A 20,512-nucleotide genomic window follows, 5' to 3' on the forward strand; every position below is an offset into this window, starting at 1 on the left:
AGCCAGGCCACGCTGTAGAGCAGAGCCTGCAGACTGACACACTCAGAGCTTTTAAAGCCCTCTGAAACAGTCAACATGGCGGAGAGAGAGAGTGAGTGTTGGATGTTGTTGGACACAGAGGCCTCTATAAACCTTCTAACGTCACGTCTTTGCAAAGCCTTTTCTTCCACTGAGTACCATATACCTCCTCCTAATCACAAAGGGGGTAGTTCTACACTAACCTAAACCTTCTAGGGAGGGGCAGTTCTACACTAACCTAAACAGAGGTTTAAATATAGTTTTTGTTTGGTATTTTTGAACTTTTGTTGACATGCGTAAGTGAAATTTTGTTTGTAAAAGTTTCAATGTTTTGATTATGCATGCATGGGGGAAAAACAACAACAACAACAACATGCATGTAACAAGGGTAGGCGCAATAAGCCATGGCTTCAGCCTACACCTTTTTGGTCCTGGTGTTATGCATTGTGACTATGTAAATGTTTTATATCTGTATTGTGAATTGTATAGGGGACCAAAATAAACATTCTCAAACTCAAACAAACCTTATAGGGAGGGGTAGTTCTACAGTAACCTAAACCTTATAGGCAACAGCAGTAAACACAGTACCTTCAATATAGAGTAGTATTCAATAACTGTATGAGGATATGAGGATAGGATATTCAACAACTGTATGTTGTCAACAACTAGATACCCCTCTGCCTTCAACAGATCCATGTAGGTCTACGCCTAGATGATGAATTATGTATTGGTGAGGAATTACAATGGACTATGAAAAGCATGAATCTTTTATTCATACAAATATTGCAATATTTAATACACAGGTGCCTATGCTTGTTACATATTGGCAGGATGATGCGTTTCCTGTGTCATACGTGCTGTTTGCGTCTATTTGTCCAAATTTCATCCATAACAGAGGAAAGACTGAGAACTCCGTTGTATGTTTATAACAACTGCATGAGCTCCCCACGGCTGTCAGAACTGCAGAGTCACTACCCATCTTCCGTCGTAGACTGAAGACCCATCTCTTCAGGTTACACCTTAACTGCTCCTCCTGAGACATCTTCTGACCCTCAGCACTACGTCTCCTAAAGACACCCGCTTTCCCCTCTACTGTGCCCCTAAAAACTTCTATTGCCCCCCCTGTACTGTTTCTCCAGTGTAAAATAAATAAATAAAGGTTTTAGAAGAAGGTGATAGAAGGTTTTTCCTTCTATCAATGGCCCCGTGCCTGAGCTGGATTACTCTTCCTGCTACGAATGGTGGACTGATGATTCACATGTTTAGTATTCAAATGTATTGGTTGTAAGTCGCTTTGGAATAAGGCGTCTGCTAAATGCCAAAAATGTAAATGTAAATGTGACATGTGCGTAACATGCAATGATTATAGTAGTCTACAGTCTGAGTCTAGAATTGATGATAACAAGATGTCCAAACTACTGTATTGTGAATGACAAATAAAGGACGCAATCAGTTGTTTCCTATAACTTCAATCAAGTTTATCATGACTTGTCAACTGTTTGTTTTGTTGCTTCTGTAACTTAAGTCTAGTTTGTTATATAATGTGTTTGTGTTTACCATAAAGAACCATCAGATTTTTATTATTATTACTTTTGATTAATAATGTGCAGAGTCCTCCTGGATCAGTTGAGTTGATTGGATGTATTTTTTAACCCAAATAATGGGAAATGCAATGAGATCAGATCAGCCCTTAACATACTAACCATTGTAGAAACTATCTCCACAGAAGCTATTGTGTGGCTGAAGGGGACGTCCCCCTCCTACGCAGAGTTAAAACCAGCCAGCATGCGGAAAAAAAGAAATGACCAAGAATCCTTTGACATGTCATCATCATAACGTCTAAAAAAAGAGGATCTAACTCTACTCTCGGTGTAATAGGCATGTCCTTTCTTCGAAAGCTCAACTTTGCTGCACACCGTTTGCAATGGGCGAGGAGGGTAATCTTTAACAAAGGAAGTTATTAAACAAAACCACAAAAAGCATGTGACTTGTCACTAATTAGCGAATGCACAGTGACCTTCGAGAGGAGCCTCGTCAGCTGACTCTGAGAAGAGAGGGAGAAGGAGGGGAGGAGGAGTGATGAAACAAGACTACAAACGAGTGAAGCAGAAAGGACAGTTTATTGTACCCAGTACAGATGATAAACTCAGCAGTGTAAGGTACACGTTGTGAAGGGAGAAGGTGTAGACTATACAAGTGCAGACAACCCTCGGTCAGGGAGGAGGAAACATCCCTTCATTTGTACCACGGTTGAAACTCCAGCCCAACTTCTTTAACCAAGACGTCTCTCATTCTTTATTAACTCACCCCCCCCTAAAAAAAGGGACTCTTTAAAAGCAATTGTCTGCAGTAATTGCGTCACAGGGGAATCCAGATTATTTTTATTTTTTTTAAAAGATACATATCTGTTGTAGGCAGAACTATACAGCTTATACAATAAAATCAAACAAGATGCAGACTTAGCAAAAATATATATTTATATAAGTTTGTCTTTTTCCCATTAAGAAACAACATAAAACATGAACAAAATGCAGAGAACTTTCACAATTTCATCTTTGTCCAGAGTAAAGCGATATGTGAGCGGACAGTCTTGTTTGAATACACCATGCAAAAGAGAAGGAGGGGGTCTCTCGTCTTGACAACCTGTGACTGGCAGAAAGAGAGAAAGTCCAGGAGGAAAGGTGTCGAGTTTCACCCCCTTTCGCATGCAAGGTCCCGATACCCCGGCCATCCTGGCGCATTGAGACACTAGTACACCGGCAAGGAAACATGGAGCACCAAAATAAACAAAAGAGAAAAGAATAATAGTGACCTTTTCTAGAATCATAACCTTGTTGGGAGGAGTGATGGATGAATTCAAAAAGCCTCTAAAGGGGGACAAATATGGACTGATGATGATGATGATGACGACTCTTTTTGAATTGAGCATTTCCAGTCTCACAGGAGGATAATACAAAAGGATTGGTGCCAGAGGTCTAGTCTAGATGGAGGAGAACGCTGATACGTCAGAACTTGGAGGCGATAGAAGGAGGAGAGAGAAGGAGGAGGAGTGAGGAGTGAGATGGAGGAGTGAGGAGTGAGAGGGTGAAGTGAGGAGTGTGACTATATGAGGAGTGGACCGGCAGTCCTGCAAGGATGATCTCACACCCCTCTGAGAGCATTGGAGCTTTGAGCTCCGGATCTCTGACAGGTTATTATAGCCCAACAGAGGGACAATAGAACAGAACAGACATTATTATTATTATTATTATTATTATTATTATTATTATTATACTTAAAAACACCACTGGGCATAAAAACAAATGATACAAAATAGTAGGCCTCTGAATCTGAGGAGTCCCGCCAACTAGCTTGAAACAATAGCGTCTGTCCCAGCGGAGGGTAGGGTCAAGGTACTGGGTCTAAATCCTAAACCAATCGTAGAAAAGCCAGCGTACTAAAAGACATTTCTCAACCAAAGTCTACAGAAACAAAACAGGTCTGTGGGGTTTGGGGTTTCTTTCAGTTTTTTTTGCAAATCAAAGCCCTTTCTTTCACAGATCATACCGTTCAGAGGTGGCAGGAAAAAAAAATATATATATATACGGGGACCCGAAAAAGGCAACTATAGAATAGTGCTGCATTTAGATTTTTTTCATTTTTTTCTTTCTCAGAATTAAAACTTTGTATACTTCTTTTTAATTAACTCTTTTTAGAAAAGCAGATTGTCAAAAAAGGTGAATTGCTACAACTGGTGCAGTCTGCTCCCAGGGATCTCTCAGTCCTCCGGCCTCAGTACACGCGGCCTCTGGACCTCACTTCCTCTCGGGTCTCCATAGCAACAACGCCACCTCAGAGGTGGGTGGTGGAGCCTCTGGGGACCAACCGCCCTCGCTTCCACAGGCCCTCTCTCTCTCTCTCGATAAGACGATACCAGAGACGGTTTGTTTTGGTGTTTAGGTTTCTCCTCGTTCCTCGTTCATGTTGGTGGTTGGAGAGTGGGAGAGAGGAGGGGGATAATCAGTAAGTGGGCAGGAGGAGGAGGAGGAGGAGGAGGAGAAGGAGGAGAAGAGAGAGGAGGGGCAGGTTTCCGGTTTGTTCCAGGGCTGCTCAGTAGTTCCAGCTCTGGGTGGTGGGGTTCAGGAGTAAGTAAGGGGGGGTAGGCGGGTGGCGTGACCCACAGGGGTATCAGTACCCGTACCCGTCGGGGAAGGGCAGGCCCGCCCCCACACACTGCTCTCCCGCCTCCACCAGGTAGGGGGCGCTGCTCTCGTCATAGTGGCTCAGGGGCAGGGTGTCGTCGTCCACCCCCGGCACGCTGTCTGGGTCGGCCTTCAGGTTGGGCCTCTGGTTGTCAGGGAAGGCCATGGAGAACAGCGCCTCGGGGTCGCACACAAACTTGTACACGTACCTCTCTCCGGCAACCTGCGTAGGACAGACGAGAGGGGAGGAGGGAGGAGGGAGGGAGGGAGGAAGGAAGGAGAGAGTTAGAGAGCAGGTAGACCTTGGCAGCCATCACCTCAAGGTTGTATTGTAATGTCTCTACAGGCAGTGGCTCCATCCAGGGAGGCTGGCTCCAGCAGGGCTGTTGTTACCAGGGTTAAGGGAGGAGAGGAAGGAGGGGGGGGAAGGAGAGGAGAGGTAAACGGTGAACCTGCCTTTACCTTCTGCATGATCCCCTTCTCGTAGTAGTAGCGCAGGGAGCGGCTCAGCTTGTCGTAGTTCATGGCCGGTCGGTTCTTCTGAATGCCCCAGCGCCGGGCCACCTGGGTTCGGGGAGAACACGGAGGAACACCGTCAGTCACAACAACCGGGCTTTGAATAAACTACCCATTCAGGAACCTAGAAATCGGGGGGGGCAGTTACATGTAGGGATGCTCCGATTTATCGGCCACCGATTTAAATCGGCCGATTTCACTCCAAATGACTCGATCGGTGATCGGCAAAAATGGCCGATCGCAAAAACCGATTTTTTTTTTTTTCTTTTCTTTTTTTTTTCCTTTCCTGGGGAAGACAGATAACTGAACAGAAAACATAGGAGGACGTAACAGTATGTAAACCATGAAGGCCACGTTTATGATGTCTTTTATACAGCCATATCACTGACTTGGGCTTCAGGCCCTAACTGGGTGATAGGCCAGACTTTTACTATGCCATAAAAATGGGTCTGCGTTTGCTTGGTGCCTAATGGATCAAAACTTTTGTCTAAAAAGCAAAAAATATGTAGGCTATCCAGTCAGTAGGCCTACAGTTATGTATTTAAAAAAAAATCGGTATCGGTATCGGTTGATCTTGAGGAAAAAAATCGGTGATCGGTATCGGCCCCAAAAATCCAGATCGGAGCATCCCTAGTTACATGTGTGAAACTATGAGAAATGATCTGTTGAAACTGCCAAAAAGGAAGTTCCAGAATGAAGAAGAAACTTTGTGGGCTTTTTTCCCTTCCGATAAAGATAGCTAGATAAGATTTCGCCGGGCAGTTGAACGGAAGTGAGATCTTTAGTCTTATTACGGTAGTGGATAAAGTCAGATGTTGGGGTTGGGGTTGGGTTAGTTCGTATTTTGATGTGGGGTGTTTAGGTGACCGACCTCCTCCGGCTCGATGAGTTTGAACTCCATGCCGCGGCCGGTCCAGGCGATGAAGTGCCCGTTGGCGGGGTCGTCCAGCAGGGTCACCAGGAACTGCCAGAGCTGCAGAGAACCGCGTCGCTGGTAGGGTGGCCCGTCACGGTACACAGAGGGCTCCTGCTTGACCTTCCCTGTGGTCCACCAGGAGAGAGAGAGAGAGAGAGAGAGAGAGTGTGTTAGGAAAGCACTGTAACCCCCGTAGCCGCGGTGTGGTGAGACATTCCTGTCGAGCGAGCGACTGTGAAGTACACAAGGCTGCTCATTTGACACCCTCCTGCTATTTCTAATCTCAAAGGAGACTCTTCTCCAGTGATGCAACCACTCTGCTAATAATCCCCCCTCTTTCAAAGGCTGCCAGGCGGGCCGAGCCGAGGCCCCGGCGCTGCCCCCTCAAAGCCCCCTCGTCCCCCTGGGACACAAGACCATGTTTTCCGGGGGATGCCGGCGGTGTCGGTGTGGGTCAAACGCGAAGAAGAAGTCTTACCTTCGAGTCTGTCAGGAACCACACAGGTATCGTCATAGTACAGATGTGGATCTCTCTCGAAGGAGAAGCCTGTCGTTGGAGAAGGTGAGAGAAAGAGCTGATTAGGTTATGTGGTGGTGGGGGGGCGTGGGAAACAGGCGTCCATTTTGATGGAAAGACCAGCTTGCTGTGATGTTCCAGAGGCGGGAAACTGCTTACAAAGCAATATGGCTGGGCAGCTTCCCAAGACTGGAACATTCTAGTGTGCAAACATCATGCGGCTGAGCTGTTTTAAACACACACACACACACACACACACACACACACACACACACACACAGGTGTGTGTCCTCAGAGTTGTCATTCCAATATTGACCCTGAGTGTATCTCTACTGCTCCCCTGTTCCCTGCAGCAGTTCTCATCAACTCAAGTCCCAACTCTAGGGGTCAACACAGTGTGTATTTTTTACCGTTTGATATAACACACAAGCGTGCACACATACATACACATACACATACACACACACATACACACACAATCCCCCCCCCTCTGTCAAGAAGGAAAAAAGCTTTTACTTACTGTCATGGTTGTTTTGGTTGTAGAAGTTTCCGGCTCTCCCAAACGAGGACTGACAGTTAGGCACTTCTGTGACACAAAGAGGAGAGGACAGTTTAGAATGACAGCCTCTTTTTTCCCCCATAAATATTAACATCCATGGAACCTCAAACTTTGATGTGGCATGGCATGGGTATATTTGGAACCCCTGCTACCTCTTCGGTAAAGGGTACAAGAACCCAAGCTAGATCATTTACTTGACTGCGGGGGCCGCTGGTGACAGTTGGTCTTGGTTATATTAGTGTCTACGGGGTGTAGCAACAGCCACCCCGTTGACACAGTGATACTGTGGGGAAGAAACTCGTGAGCTTAGAATGATAAGGTTCTATCTCCGTTTAGGGCAGTTCAGAGATATTGAGCGTCAAAGTTTTTACATTCCATTATGTTCTGTGAGATGGAACCTTTGTATTTTTATTAATTACTAACTCGAAAATTTCAACATTTAAAAAAAAGAACACCACACAGGCATTAATAAACACCTAATGGATCAGATTATGTAAAAAACTCAATTTTGACAAAAATGGAGATAAGATAGAACCGTATAATTCTAACGTCACGAACTCTGGTACGGAGTTCTCCGACCCTGCTGCCCCTCAGACCTGGGAGCTCTTACACAACTAGATAGCGCTGATCCAACATACAACAGCTGGGCTGCAAATGTCAAGGCCCCACACGCACGCACGCACACACACACACACACACACACACACACACACACACACACACACACACACACACACACACACACACACACACACACACATCTGGTGGAGGGGGCTAAGCCCCGATCAGAGCACACTAGGTACCGTGCGAAATCAGTCGCATGTCCGTTGAGCCCCACAAATAGGATTACAGACGGGGTCCAGATATTAAATCATGACAATCAAGTTACGCTCGTCCCCCCCAGGGGTCAAGACCCGTCTTCCGCCTGCTGCTGCTGCTGCTGCTGCTGTGTCATTGCGGCAGTGTCCCTCCCCCCACCCCCCCACCCCATCCCAGTGTTTCCTCCTGTCAAGAGATCTCTATCTCTACACTAGGGGGCCGGATATCCTGTTTACATCGGTGCAGCGCTTTGGGCGCCCCTTGGCACAGTATCTCAAACCATAAGCCGTCTCTCTAAAGTCGTTTCCAATTCCAATTCCAATTCCAATTCTCAGAAACGGCCTTTGGAGACGGCTTATGGTAGAGAAATGAACATTCAATATCACAGGCAACGCAACAGCTCTGGTGGACATTCCTGTGCTGTGAGGTAAAACTGCACGTTTTTAGAGTGGCCTTTTGTGGTGACCAGCCTAAGGCACATCTGTGCAATAATCACGCTGTCTAATCAGCATCTGGATATGCCACACCTGTCAGGTGGATGGATTATCTCGGCAAAGTGCTTACTAACACAGATAAAACATAAATAAAATTTGAGAGAGAAATAGGCCTTTTGTGTACATAGAAAACGTAGGTCTTTGATTTCAAGTCATGAAAAAATTGGAGCGTTTATATTTTTTGTTCAGTGTGTGTATATTTATATATCCAACCCCTTTACTGGGACGTTACGCCTTTTACGCTGACTGGCGTATTTACAGGCTGTACGGAGCTAAGTGGATTTGGTATTACTCAGTAATCAGCGGCTCCTACAGTCACAGGGCTGAGAGGGGGAACGGGAGGGGGAATGAGAAAGAGCAAAAGCTGGGAGATAGATATGTCGAATGTTGACAGCAATAGAGGGACAAACAGCTGGGCGTGTGGGCGTCAGGATCAGAAAGCACAGAGATTCCTCTCCTCTTGTGGTTTCCCCATAGGCGCACAGAATGCTTCTGGTTTGGGCGGTGTGTGAGTGTGTGTGTGTGTGTGTGTGGCTTTTCTGTGTGTCAACAACTGCGTCTGGCAATGCATCTACTTGCATGGAGTAACTCTGGGCAATTGCTTTAGGATCTGTCTATCTATCCATCTATCTATCCATCTATCTATCCAACTTCCAAGTTCCCCCTATATACAGTAGCTCCATCCACTGGTGGTATGGCTCCAGAAGAAGTTCCTATTGACGTAGTGATGACCCATTTGCGCCTTGCCCTCTGACACGCAGGCTTAAGGCCGGCTAAGAGACCCACTTTTACTGCCGTGACGGGGCAGAGAGAGTGATTGGCGCTTAAGGAGTGACACACATGTACAGTGTGTTGCGAAGGCGAGAGCTCTGTGTGTCTGGTGTGCGTATACGTGTGTGTGTGTGAGTGTGTATGGGGCTGTGTTTGCCTAGGCCTCTGAGCGCTAAAACTCACAGCCGTGTGCCAGCACACAGAGCAAACAGGGACGGGCACATTCCACACCCTCTGCCCTGGCGCACAAACTGACACGAAGCCTGGACACTCTCTCTCTCTCTCACACACACACACACACACACACACACACACACACACGCACACACACACACTGAACAGGACCGAAGACCCAAGACTCCCAACCCTCAAACCCCAATGAGATCCCCATTAGGCCAGTTGTACACCATGGCCCTTAAGCCTGGTACACACAGATTTTTTCTAAATCTTAACAGATTTTTTTTATCTGAGGGAGGAGACCCCACACATGAAGATAAAAAAATCATGGATTGAACAGTTTTGATCGTATTGTGTGTGGTGTGCTCCGATATACGACCACATGCATAAAGAGTCTCGTGCCCCAAGCAAGAAATCTCACGTGATCAGGGTAGTAGTACCCTGACTGACCTGTAGAGGCAGCCATGTGCGACAGGGGAAATAAAGTGCCGAAGGACGAAAAGAAGAAGACGCGCCAGTCAGCTCGCTTCTTGATTGGCTAAATTCCATTCCACGTCACAATCTGACTCGGGAGTTGTCCGTTTTGACCACAGACAAGAAGACTTTTGATCGTAAATATTGAACACGTTTAATATTTACGATCGTCGGCCCCGACCATTTTCCGAGCAGATTGTCGGGAGAAATTGACTCAGTCAACACACCTCACACCACAGGACAATCTTGTAGGATAATCTTTAGAGCCATCCGATAATCGGGCGTTTGCCGTCCTTGGTCGGAAGGGGGGAAATCGGGCCCAAAATCGGCCAGATTATCTTTATGTGTGTACCGGGCTTTAGCTGTACAGACTAGAGAGCCACTCACCAGAGTCAAAGCAGAAATCGCGGGGCTCCTGCTTGATGGCCATGGGGTGGAAGGCAGCCTGGGGGGGGCGCATGGTGGGGACGCCCTGCTCGGTGTAGCGTGGGTCCAGCAGCTCCTGTTTGAAGCCCTGGGGAGGCACGGGGACCAGGGGCTCCGACATCTGGCGGTGGTAGGGGGGCCTCCCATCCCGGGGCAGGGTGCTGGGGGCCTGGGGCAGGAACTGGGGTCGCCCCTGGCTCTCAGAGGGAGGGAAAGGTAGACAGGGCTCCGACATCTGCCTCTGGAACCTGGGCGGAGGAGAGGGACAGGACGGGGAAGAGGGTGGACGGACATGGTCAGTGGAAATACGTTTTGAAGAACATTTTGAAACACTAATGATTTTGACATTGATTTCATTGCAAAGAAAGGGTGACAGAAAGGGGCGGGCCACGTCGATTCTGTTGAACTAGGGGCCGGGCCGGGCCCGGTGCCTATGGACGGTCTGACCGAAGAGCAACACAGAGCAGCCAGCCTCTGGGGCCAAATTGGCTCGGGTACGGGAGCGAAAGCCTGCGAACACAAGCTGTAAAAGACACGTCCAGGCCAGGTGTCACTCGCACTAACGGGATATAAAAAGATCACCCCAGACTCCGTTTTCTAAATGAGATTCTCGGCTTATAGACGAGGCGGATGGCTGCTGCTGCTGCTCACGACATGCCCTGTGTGCCCCCCCCCCCCCCCCCCCCCGGCATCCGCCCAGGAATGGTGCCACAGCACAGGGGGGTTAGCAGGGAGCCTGGGGGGGGGGGGGCCTGTTCCCACGGGGGTCAGGTTCAGACTCCCAAAGAGGGGCTGTCACTCTGCCAAGCGCACAACTGCACACTGCACACACCGCACAGTGCTCACGGTACAGAACAGGAACTTCTCCATCCCTTTAGGTCAGCGTCAGTGAAAGGTCACACGCTTTGATACCCCCTCCCCCCCGCCACCCTCCCCCCTACCCCTGGGAGGCGTCGGTTGGTCGTTAAAGGGGTGCGTGCGTGTGTCTCAGTCTCATTGATATGGACCCGGTAAATATAGCGCAGTCAAACTCAGGGGTCAGAAGTTGAATATATATACATACAGGGTCGTAGGGTCTACCGTGTTGGTAAACACGTGCGGACTGTCCACCTGTCGCCGCCCCCCCCCCCCCCCCCCCCGGTACACTGGAGGTCATTCTACACCGTTCTACATTCTATTCTATTCTACATTCTACATTCTATTCTGTTCTACATTCTATTCTATTCTACATTCTATTCTGTTCTGTTCTACATTCTATTCTATTCTACATTCTACATTCTATTCTATTCTACACCGCTCGTATCAGTGAGCCAGAGTCTCTATGCTAAGACTGGTGAAGCGTGTTGTTCTGTAAGCATGTTGGAAATATGCTATAGACATAAAGTTGGATTAATCGATCGATCGGTTGGTTGATGAATCGACCACTCACCTGTGCTCAGGACTGAAGTTGGCATCCTGGCTGAGCGGGGGGCAGGGCAGGGCGAAGGCCGGGCTCTGCTGGCTGTGGAGCGGGGGGAGCGTCCGCTGGTTGTGGGTGGAGCCAGGCTGCCCTCCGTGCAGAGAGTGTGGCCCTGGTGTTTGGTTGGGGACTTGAGGAGGAGGGGGAGGAGTCTGCTCGCTGAGCGGGTGTGTCCCTGCAGTGTTGGTGGGCACGCACGGCGAGACCGGAGTAGAGGGAGGAGTCAATGGCTTGAACCCTGGCGTGGGCTTCCTGTCATAGGCACTGTGGAGGGACAGACAGGGTCAGAGGTCATTTACATTTACATTTACATTTTTGGCATTTAGCAGACGCCTTATTCCAAAGCGACTTACAATCAATACATTTGAATACTAAGCATGTGAATCAGCAATCCACCATTCGTTGCAGGAAGAGTAATCTAGCTCAGGCCCGGGGCCACTGATAGAAGGAAAAACCTTCTCCCTATCGCCTTCTACTAAAACCTTTATTTTAAAAAAAAATGTTTACTGGAGAAACTGAGAAACAGTACAAGGGGGGCAATAGAAGTTCTTAGGGACACAGTAGAGGGGAAAGCGGGTGTCTTTAGGAGACGTAGTGGTGAGGGGCAGAAGATGTCTCAGGAGGAGCAGTCACTTGAGGTTATGCTGTTGGTGAGGTGAGTTTCACCCCCGTCCCCCAAGACAGAACAAAATGTCTTCTGTTCTTCTGGCTTTTTCGAAAAGTCACTATTAAATTAAATGTATTCCTATTCATTTTCATTGTGATTAAATGAAATGTATTATTAATAATAAAACAATAATAACATTAAACTTGATTATTATTATTATTACTACGGGGAAGGGGAATTATTATAATAATGATTATAATGTGTATGTTGTTACCTGTAGCTGGACAATGAAAGTAGAGAAACTCACACTCTGCATACACTTTAAGGAAAAACTCCTTAGACAGAGATTTAGAAAAATATTTATTTCTTTATTTTGTCATGCACTTTACAAAAGTAAAGTGCTAAGTGCTCAGGTGCAAAAAAGTGCAAGGTGGGGGACAAACGTTTCGGTCATACGACCATCATCAGTGTCACCAGGCAACAGACAGACATGCTATTCTCTACTTTCATTGTCTCGCTATTTTTCGAAAACTACCGCACATTGGAAGAAAAAGGACACAGCAAGGCGCAACAGTTTTCCCTGGACTCCATTGTTACCTGTAGCTGTAAAGGCACTTCTCCCCGTAGGGCATGGGACTCCTGTTCTGGTGGCAGGGAGACAGCTCCTCTTTGGAATGACTTAGTTCCCGCTTGATCTTGGTAGGTGGAGGGCCATGAAACATCACTGAAGAGAAGACACAGAGGGGGGGGGGGGGCAACACGTTAATAAGACACAGAGGAGGGGGGGCAACACGCTAATAAACATACCTCTAACTGACCTCCTCCCCCAACTAACCCCTTCCCGGAACCTGCAGTCCGCAGACATGGGCCTGCTATCCACCCCCACCCACATCAACCTACGGACCTTTGGGGACAGAGCCTTCAGCGTGGCCGCACCTACTCTCTGGAACTCCCTCCCCATAGTGATCCGCAACGCCCCCACCCTGGACTCCACTTCAAGGATCAGCCCTGAAAACCCATCTGTTCACCAAGGCCTTTGGCCCCTAGTCACTGTTTCTGTTTTGCTTTGTTTGTTTTTCTGTTTCGTCTGTCTGATCATTTCCCTTTAGAATTGTAAAGCGTCCTTGGGTTTTTTGAAAGGCGCTATAGAAATTAAAGTTATTATTATTATTATTATTATTTACCTCATCCAAACCAAACCCATACAACAAAAGATGCAGAGCTTGTCCTCCAACACTGTGAATGGATGGGTGGATGGATGGATGGATGGATGGATGGATGTATGGATGTATGTATGGATGGATGGATGGATGGATGGGTGGATGGATGGATGGATGTATGGATGGATGGATGGATGGGTGGACGGTGCAAGATGGACCAGCAAGAGCCACTTAACAACCATTTATCTTAGCCTAATGGCGGCTGACAGCCTAGTATTAACCCCCCCCCACCACCACCACCACCAGGATCACAGCACCTCACATGCAATCAAAGCGCTCCCATCTGATTTCCATTACAGGCCCCAGTCGATACCCATGAATCAGTGCAGGGCCGTAACTCAATGATTCTCAATGATTTTCCCTCCCCGCTTTGTGAAACCATTAGCCGCTGCGGCTCCACGCCGGCTCGCGTATCCGGCGCCACATAATGGCGGCGGTAACCGGATACCCCGGGCTTTGTGGGGGTAACCAGAGCCCGATCAATCACCCTGCAGCACTCGCCCCAGCGGCCCTGATCGACCCCCCCCCCCCCCGTACTGGCGATAAAGAGCTCCTACACATGCCAAGACTCTACGGACGGTGGGCAAGTGGACAGAGATTATTAGGAGACACTTTCCCCCCCCACTCTCTCCTAGTCAGCGGGGTGGAGGTGATGGCTGGTCCCCCCCGCCCCCTGGCCCCCCCCAGGCCTGGCCACAGTGCAGTAAGAGTGCATGGGCAGCCATGTGATGTCCGGATGACTGCAGGGGCCACGCGGGGCTGGTGAATAGGCAGACTGTGAGAGAGGCTGGCCCCTTGCCTGGCTGCAGGGGCCTCTGCCAATCTCACCAGCGCACGCACGCGCACGCTCACACACACACACACACACACACACACACAGACATACAGACACACGCACACACACAGACAGACAGACATACAGACACTCGCACACACACACAGAGACACACACACACACAGAGAGACACACACACACAGACATACAGACACACACAGACACACAGACAGACGTACACACACACACACACACACACACTGTTATGTCAAGTACTGTATAGCACAGACACCTCGCTGTGAAGAGACTATAGCAAACTCGCACACACATGCGGTACACACACCCTGGCATGGGCCTCTCTGTATAAACACACATGTCACAGCGTCAACCCTCCGTCACGTTATAGCAGCAGCACCTCTGTGGTCAGTCACATGACACACCGCCCCGCGGATCAGGAACCAAACAGTGGAGGACTGACAAAGACACACACCACGCCCCGTCTCTGCCTCCAACATCAGACAAAAACAAAAACAAACTCAAAAAGAGGGGAGAGGGGAGAGGGGGGAAGGGGGGGGTTGTAAAATGCTCCATTGAACATAACTCAAATATTTCCCTTGGCAACCATATAAAGGCAATGTGTAGACAAATGGGGAGAGAGAGTGGTGGAGCTGGACTAACTGGGGGGAACGGAGAGGGAGAGGGGGGGGGTTCAGAGAGGGGCTGGGGGGGGGCAGACTGGGCCTCTGTCTGTAGGGTGAAGTGGGTAGGCGGAGGGAGGGAGGGAGGGAGGGAGGGGAGGCGTAGGGAGGAAGGATAGAGAGAGAGAGGCCTAACCAGCCCCTCTCTCCGGGCCCCACCCGGCGGAATCCAACCCATTCCAGAGGCTGGGTCTGAGTGCATGAAAGTGTGAAATCAGATTATGAGCTTGGCTCATGTGATGTCCCATGCCAATCGGCTGATTAAACCCAAAATGGGAGGAGAAGAGGAGAGAGAGGGCGGGGGGGGGGATGGGGGGCTCTTCCCAAAGGACTCGACCAGAGGGAGACAGAGAGATAGGCCTTAGGGCAAGATGAAAGCCTGTTTAAGGATAGTAGCAGGACTGACGTACAGAGCAGAGTGATCAGGGTGATCGTGGTGGTTATCTTTATCCGTCGGATCCGATGGAGCTGAGTAAAGACGTTTAAACAACTAAGTTGAGAACTGTTCTGCAGGCCAATAGGCCCTCTTAGTGCGCCAGTGTTAATCCTGTGTATTTTGTGAGCTGGAGCCGGAGATCAGATCTATGCTACAGGCTTGACAGAAGCCCTATGACGTCCGCGACGTCCTTAAACCTTTCACAGGGACGGCAGGGCATCGACACGGCACGGATAAGAGAGTGTCCTCAGACGAATACCCTTTGCGCACACACGCAAACACACACACACACACACACGCAAACACACACACACACACGCAAACACACACACACACACACGCAAACACACACACACGCAAACACACACACACACACACAGGTTATTGTTGGCTCTGGCTCGCTCCCACCCTCGTCCCCCATGCAGGGTATAAATAATACATCTCAGGTACTCACAGCTATCCGACTGGAAATCTGGGACAAACTGTTCGTCATCAGGCACCTGGGCTGTGGAGGGAGATGGGAGAGAGAGAGAGAGAAAGAGAGAGAGAGAGAGAGAGAGAGAGAGAGAGAGAGAGAGAGAGAGAGAGAGAGAGAGAGAGAGAGAGAGAGAGAGAGTAAAAACACAGATACAAACTTGGCTCCCGCTAGTTTTGAAAACAAAAGTAGAGCAACTGTCAATCAAACGTCGTTATTTTAAAAAGTGCCAAAGCCCCCCCTCACTCAATCCACAGGGGGGCCGTGAAGCTTGGGAGTACCGATGTTCAAACAGCATCTATATTTGTTGTTATCTGGAGACCAGGCTATACACCCGTGCAGTGTGCCAAAGGGAGAAACTGTCTATTATGAAACAGATTTATTTTTTATTTTTTAAGACAGCAATTAAAAGGTGCTTAACTTAAAAAACAACAAAAAAAGTTTGTTATAATCTCCAAATAAATAGAGGTCTTGGTCAGCATGAAACTTTGGTCTACTTTGCTCCACTTTTGTGCCCAGAAAACAGAAACAATTTAAAAAAATGTAAACTCTGTTTAAGTTAATTGTTAATCCGGTCACTTGCATCTTAATAACCATCTGGAAACATAACTGAATCACGGAAGAGGTTTTTCCCCCATTCCCATTGACTCTGTCGACTGACATAACACACTTTTATTAAGCTAATTAGCTTACTTCTGGTATGATATATTTTAATGTTTGATATGTGTAATTTAAGTATGTTTTACATGTTAAATGTTATTTGTAATGTATGTTTTAAATGTGGACCCCACTAAAAGTATCTCATGCCTATGGGTATAGCTAATGGGGATCCTTGCAATAAATAAACAAAACAAAAAAAACTTCAATGCAGTAAATAAAAGTATATGAAGTACGTCAGTGAGGAATTGCGTAACTTTGTCCAAAAGCAAGAGACAGACAGGGGTGAGGTTGAATTAACATAAGCAGCATCTATAACAGAGGGTAGCCCCCTCCAGCCCATCTCACTGAGTAACCCAGGGAAACAAAACACCAGACGAGGGGGGGGGGGAACTTGGCTCCAACTTTGTGGTACAGAGAAAAAATATCAATGACTCACCTTCTGCAATCCAGATCTCCTGCAACTGGCTAAGGTCCTGGAAGAGATCTAAAAACAACCGAGGGAAAAAAAGAAAACATTGAATTTTTTATTGCAGAACTGTGCATGGGGTTGACTTAGTTACTACATACATTCATTAGTAATCACACATGAATAACCTACGAGTAACTTGTTTGTCTTGTTGACATTCATCACAACAAGCACCAACATGATGCATGAAACAAGGACAAACAAAAGACGTGGGATCTTGGCACGGAAAAACATCCGCTTGAAAAATGAAATGGTGGGATGACCTAAAGAGACGGGGTCAGGAACAAGAGTTGTCGTCTCTTTACCTTCTGTATCCTGGGCGAGTTCTGTGTCCACAAATTTCCTTTTCCTGTCACTCAGAGGCCTACAGTACTGTTCCTCCACGTGAGACTTATGCTACAAAGCCAAACAAACAAACAAACAAACAACAAATTAGTACCCGTCACTCAGTGACGTATGACTCAAAGTTGACCTGAGCTATCATGCGTCACACCCAATCCACTTCTGGCTGGAATTGTCACGAGCCTAAACATGGCCATCATGCGATCTGTTTTGCCTAGAGACTGACAGGATGTCATACTTACATTGGTTGGGACCATGAATGGGACTTGCTGGTCATAGAATCCGTCCATGTTATCTGGGTCTTCGGATGTTCCCAGAAAAGGGTCTTCGCTTAAAGCGATAGCACGAGGGGGGTCTCTTTACTGGTCAACTGTTCAACTGTGGACAAGACAGAAACAAACACAAAACACGACGACTTTAGAGACTTTACAACTCTACTGTTCAGTCCTGTTCATCTGTCACTAATATATAGAAACCTGTGCATGTCCATCGGGGGAGGGAAGACATGTTGGATACCATTCCATGCGCTCATTCCATCCCAAGCATGACAATGAGCCCGTACTACGATTTCGACCTCCACCAGCCTCCCCCCCATCCATGTAGATTGACACCTCAGTCAACTACTATCATGTCCAACTAGGCCCTCCGCCCCCTGCTCAACTAGGTATTCATATTTCCTCTAACATCATCCCCTTTTAAGTAAACACACTGCTCTAGAGTGTGTCCTGCTGCACAATGTAAATACACTCTGTAGTCAGCGTGACGTATGAAGGTCTTACGTAAGCAGAGCCAGCCATCTGTGCGGGCCATTAACCGGCGCATTTCGTTATCAGCTAAGACAGAGCAGAGGGGAAACTTTCAGGGATGAGTCTCTCAAACGAGGCCAGAGGGCAAAAGCACTCTGAGTGCAGCAAGCACACTGCTGTGTGACAATGGTTCTTTCTTACCTCCCAAAACAACACTGGTCATACAATATTAGGTAGTACATGTACATAACAGCCTATAAATAAACTCCCAATGAAAAGGGCTTCTCACAATATGGTACTATATATACTGGGGGGAAAAAAGACGGTTCTATCAGACTGGCCTGTAAATGTGATTGTGGCACAGCTGCTATGTCCTGTGGGTATGGTGCAGTTAAGTGCTCCGAAGCACGTCAAGGCTGACAAAACAGTGGGAAAGCAAGAGGAGAAGGAAAAGGCTGGGATCCAAAGAACAGACTAGCACAGTGCAGGAGCGTGGATCTCCTCCAGAGTGACTCGCGACTTTCATCCCCGTTTGCTCTCTTAATGGGTGACGAATAAAGCGTAGCTGGCTAATCATTAAGGTGACACACGTGACAAAGCATGGAAAAGATGTCTTGGATGCAGGTGCATAAAGTGTGTGTCATAGACGCACGTATCTAAAGGTGTGCGTGCGTGCGTTCGTGTGTCCAATTGCTTAACGTGGCATACTTTCGACACGAAGTTGTGAAAACAACGCGCTGTATTAATGGGCCGTATCTGTTCCCAAATACCATGTGATCGTATAATCTAGATTCAGGAGGACCAACAATTCTCCCATCGCCCAGAATACAAATCAAAGCCATGATGGCAGATTGCATTCGCATATCACTGGAACATAAAACTGCAAGAGGGATATTTTAGTGTGATTTATATCGAATTCTTTTTAAATTCTTGACACAGTTCTCAATATCACGGATAAAATATGACACATTCCATAAAGTGCATCAAGACAATTCACCAAGAGATGGTATTAATTAACCAAAATATTGTTAATTTTACATAAACAAGTGTGGAAATGATCGGTCTGCGTCGCTTAACTTTTGTGGATAGCCCGCGCGTTATTAAATTGCCGTTGACTACGCCTAGAATAAAACAGAGAAAAGTAAAGAAATAGGCGCTGTAGTAACGCTGGCAGGAACGCTGTCCGGTTATTGCAAATACAAACGTCGTTAATTAAAGCGTAGTCACTGTGAACGATTGGAGTTGACGGGGGGATAAATATCGGACATGACCCCCCCCTCCCTTCACGGACCCTTGTTTTTCTCAATGAAGTGAAACCCGACCCGTGTGGAACACAGGGAGGAGAAAAACCTGACCTCTCCATTCATAAAATCACAAACAGTCGACTCACCTCGCTGATAGCATAACAGGCAATGACCAGATACATAGAAAACAAGGGACACATCTATACGGTTTCTAACATAAATATAATGCACGACACAACTTCATATAAAACGATAGAAAATGGGTGCCAAAGAAGTACAGTATAAACATTCTTGGAGAAGATGGCGATCGTTCTCACTCAAAGCTCTAGTCTACATTATGCAGTTGCAGGCATTCGTGAACTTATTCTATTGCATCGCTGTAAGTGGCTATCCCGATTCCGGGCGTAACAGACACACATATATATATATGTATATGTATATATAGCATAATTTGCAGCTTACCCTGTGCGCGTTTCAACCCCGTTATAGTATTGAAATAATGCAATAAAAATCCACAAAAGACAGATTATCGCCTCCGCTGGGTGATCAATTGCTGCTTTCCCTTCGACTCACCAAACTTGACTGAGCTTTAGGTTAATGGACTGGTTGGTTTTCCCTGGGGCTCGAGCGGTACACAAATGCACACGCTCATTGGCTCGTCGACAGTGTCCTTCAAGTGAGTAACCAATGGGTGATCGGAAACAAATGAATTATGCATTAAGTGATCACGGACCAATCACAGTACGGGTCTGGCCTATTTTTATGAATGGCTGGGTTTCATTCACGATTTTTTTTTTTTTATCATCACAGCAGCGATCTTTAAAGGGCCAGCGAAGCAATTTACAGTGGAAATATACAAACCGCAGGTTGCATTTAATAATAAACGAAAGGCATTAATGAAGACATAAAACACGTTATGCAGTGGTTATAAAGGTTTTATAAAACATGTTGTAAACATTTATGAATAATGTAGAGACAGTAAACTATCAGTGTAGCCTGTATGTTTTTAATCGTAAACAGTTATAACTCAATGATTACAACTGTATTTTGCATGATCAAAATAAAGACAGTATGTACTCTTCAGGCTAAGGATGTTATCACGATATCCTGCTCCATAGCTTGCATGTTAAACCCTCAAAGCCAGCCCATATTTGTATTTGTAATATTAGCTGTCAGAGGCTTCAAATGTTATATGCTCCGATCCCATGTTAGCCAATCTTTACTTATATCTCCAGTTGTATTTGTATTTATTTATTTACACATTTAATTTATTTATTCAGCTTAGTCTAACTGAGACCTGGACAGACAGCAGCCAGAAAGAAAATAATATTTCAGACAATTCACATATGCATCATAAAACAATAATGGACAATGCCATGTCATCAGTGAACGTGTGAATGCTCAATCCAAAATGTTATATAAACTTAGACAAGACAAAGAGGAGTCATTTGCCCTCTGATGCGGGGGGGGGGGGGGGGGGGGGGATTAATGTCATAGGGTCATAGTGGGTATTATT

At 47.0% G+C, this 20,512-nt stretch overlaps 1 protein-coding gene across 1 annotated transcript; it reads right to left on the minus strand.

Moving 5' to 3' along the window:
- Nucleotides 1-2,179: 2,179 nt before the first annotated feature.
- Nucleotides 2,180-19,570, minus strand: LOC308162134 (ETS translocation variant 5-like). Its single transcript, XM_080536250.1, has 13 exons — nucleotides 19,459-19,570; nucleotides 17,249-17,384; nucleotides 16,970-17,060; nucleotides 16,635-16,682; nucleotides 15,518-15,568; nucleotides 12,532-12,658; nucleotides 11,298-11,591; nucleotides 9,830-10,116; nucleotides 6,669-6,734; nucleotides 6,110-6,178; nucleotides 5,587-5,756; nucleotides 4,662-4,763; nucleotides 2,180-4,422 (listed from the first exon to the last, which is right to left on the minus strand). The coding sequence occupies exons 2-13, from the start codon at nucleotides 17,294-17,296 to the stop codon at nucleotides 4,186-4,188; spliced, it is 1,590 nt and encodes a 529-aa protein (XP_080392376.1). The 5' UTR covers nucleotides 17,297-17,384; nucleotides 19,459-19,570; the 3' UTR covers nucleotides 2,180-4,185.
- Nucleotides 19,571-20,512: the final 942 nt, after the last annotated feature.

This window comes from Nansenia antarctica (assembly GCF_963989245.1).
Source record: "Nansenia antarctica genome assembly, chromosome: 7".
Classification (NCBI taxonomy): domain Eukaryota; kingdom Metazoa; phylum Chordata; class Actinopteri; order Argentiniformes; family Microstomatidae; genus Nansenia; species Nansenia antarctica.

Bases quoted from the DNA above. Each gene is read 5' to 3' on its own strand.
- LOC308162134 (XM_080536250.1), bottom strand. From the start codon at position 17,296: ATGGACGGATTCTATGACCAGCAAGTCCCATTCATGGTCCCAACCAAT. The intron at 15,569-16,634 runs GTGAGTCATTGA...CTCCCTCCACAG, and splicing joins GGAGATCTGGATTGCAGAAG to CCCAGGTGCCTGATGACGAA. The intron at 12,659-15,517 runs GTGAGTACCTGA...TCTTCTCTTCAG, and splicing joins AGATTTCCAGTCGGATAGCT to TGATGTTTCATGGCCCTCCA.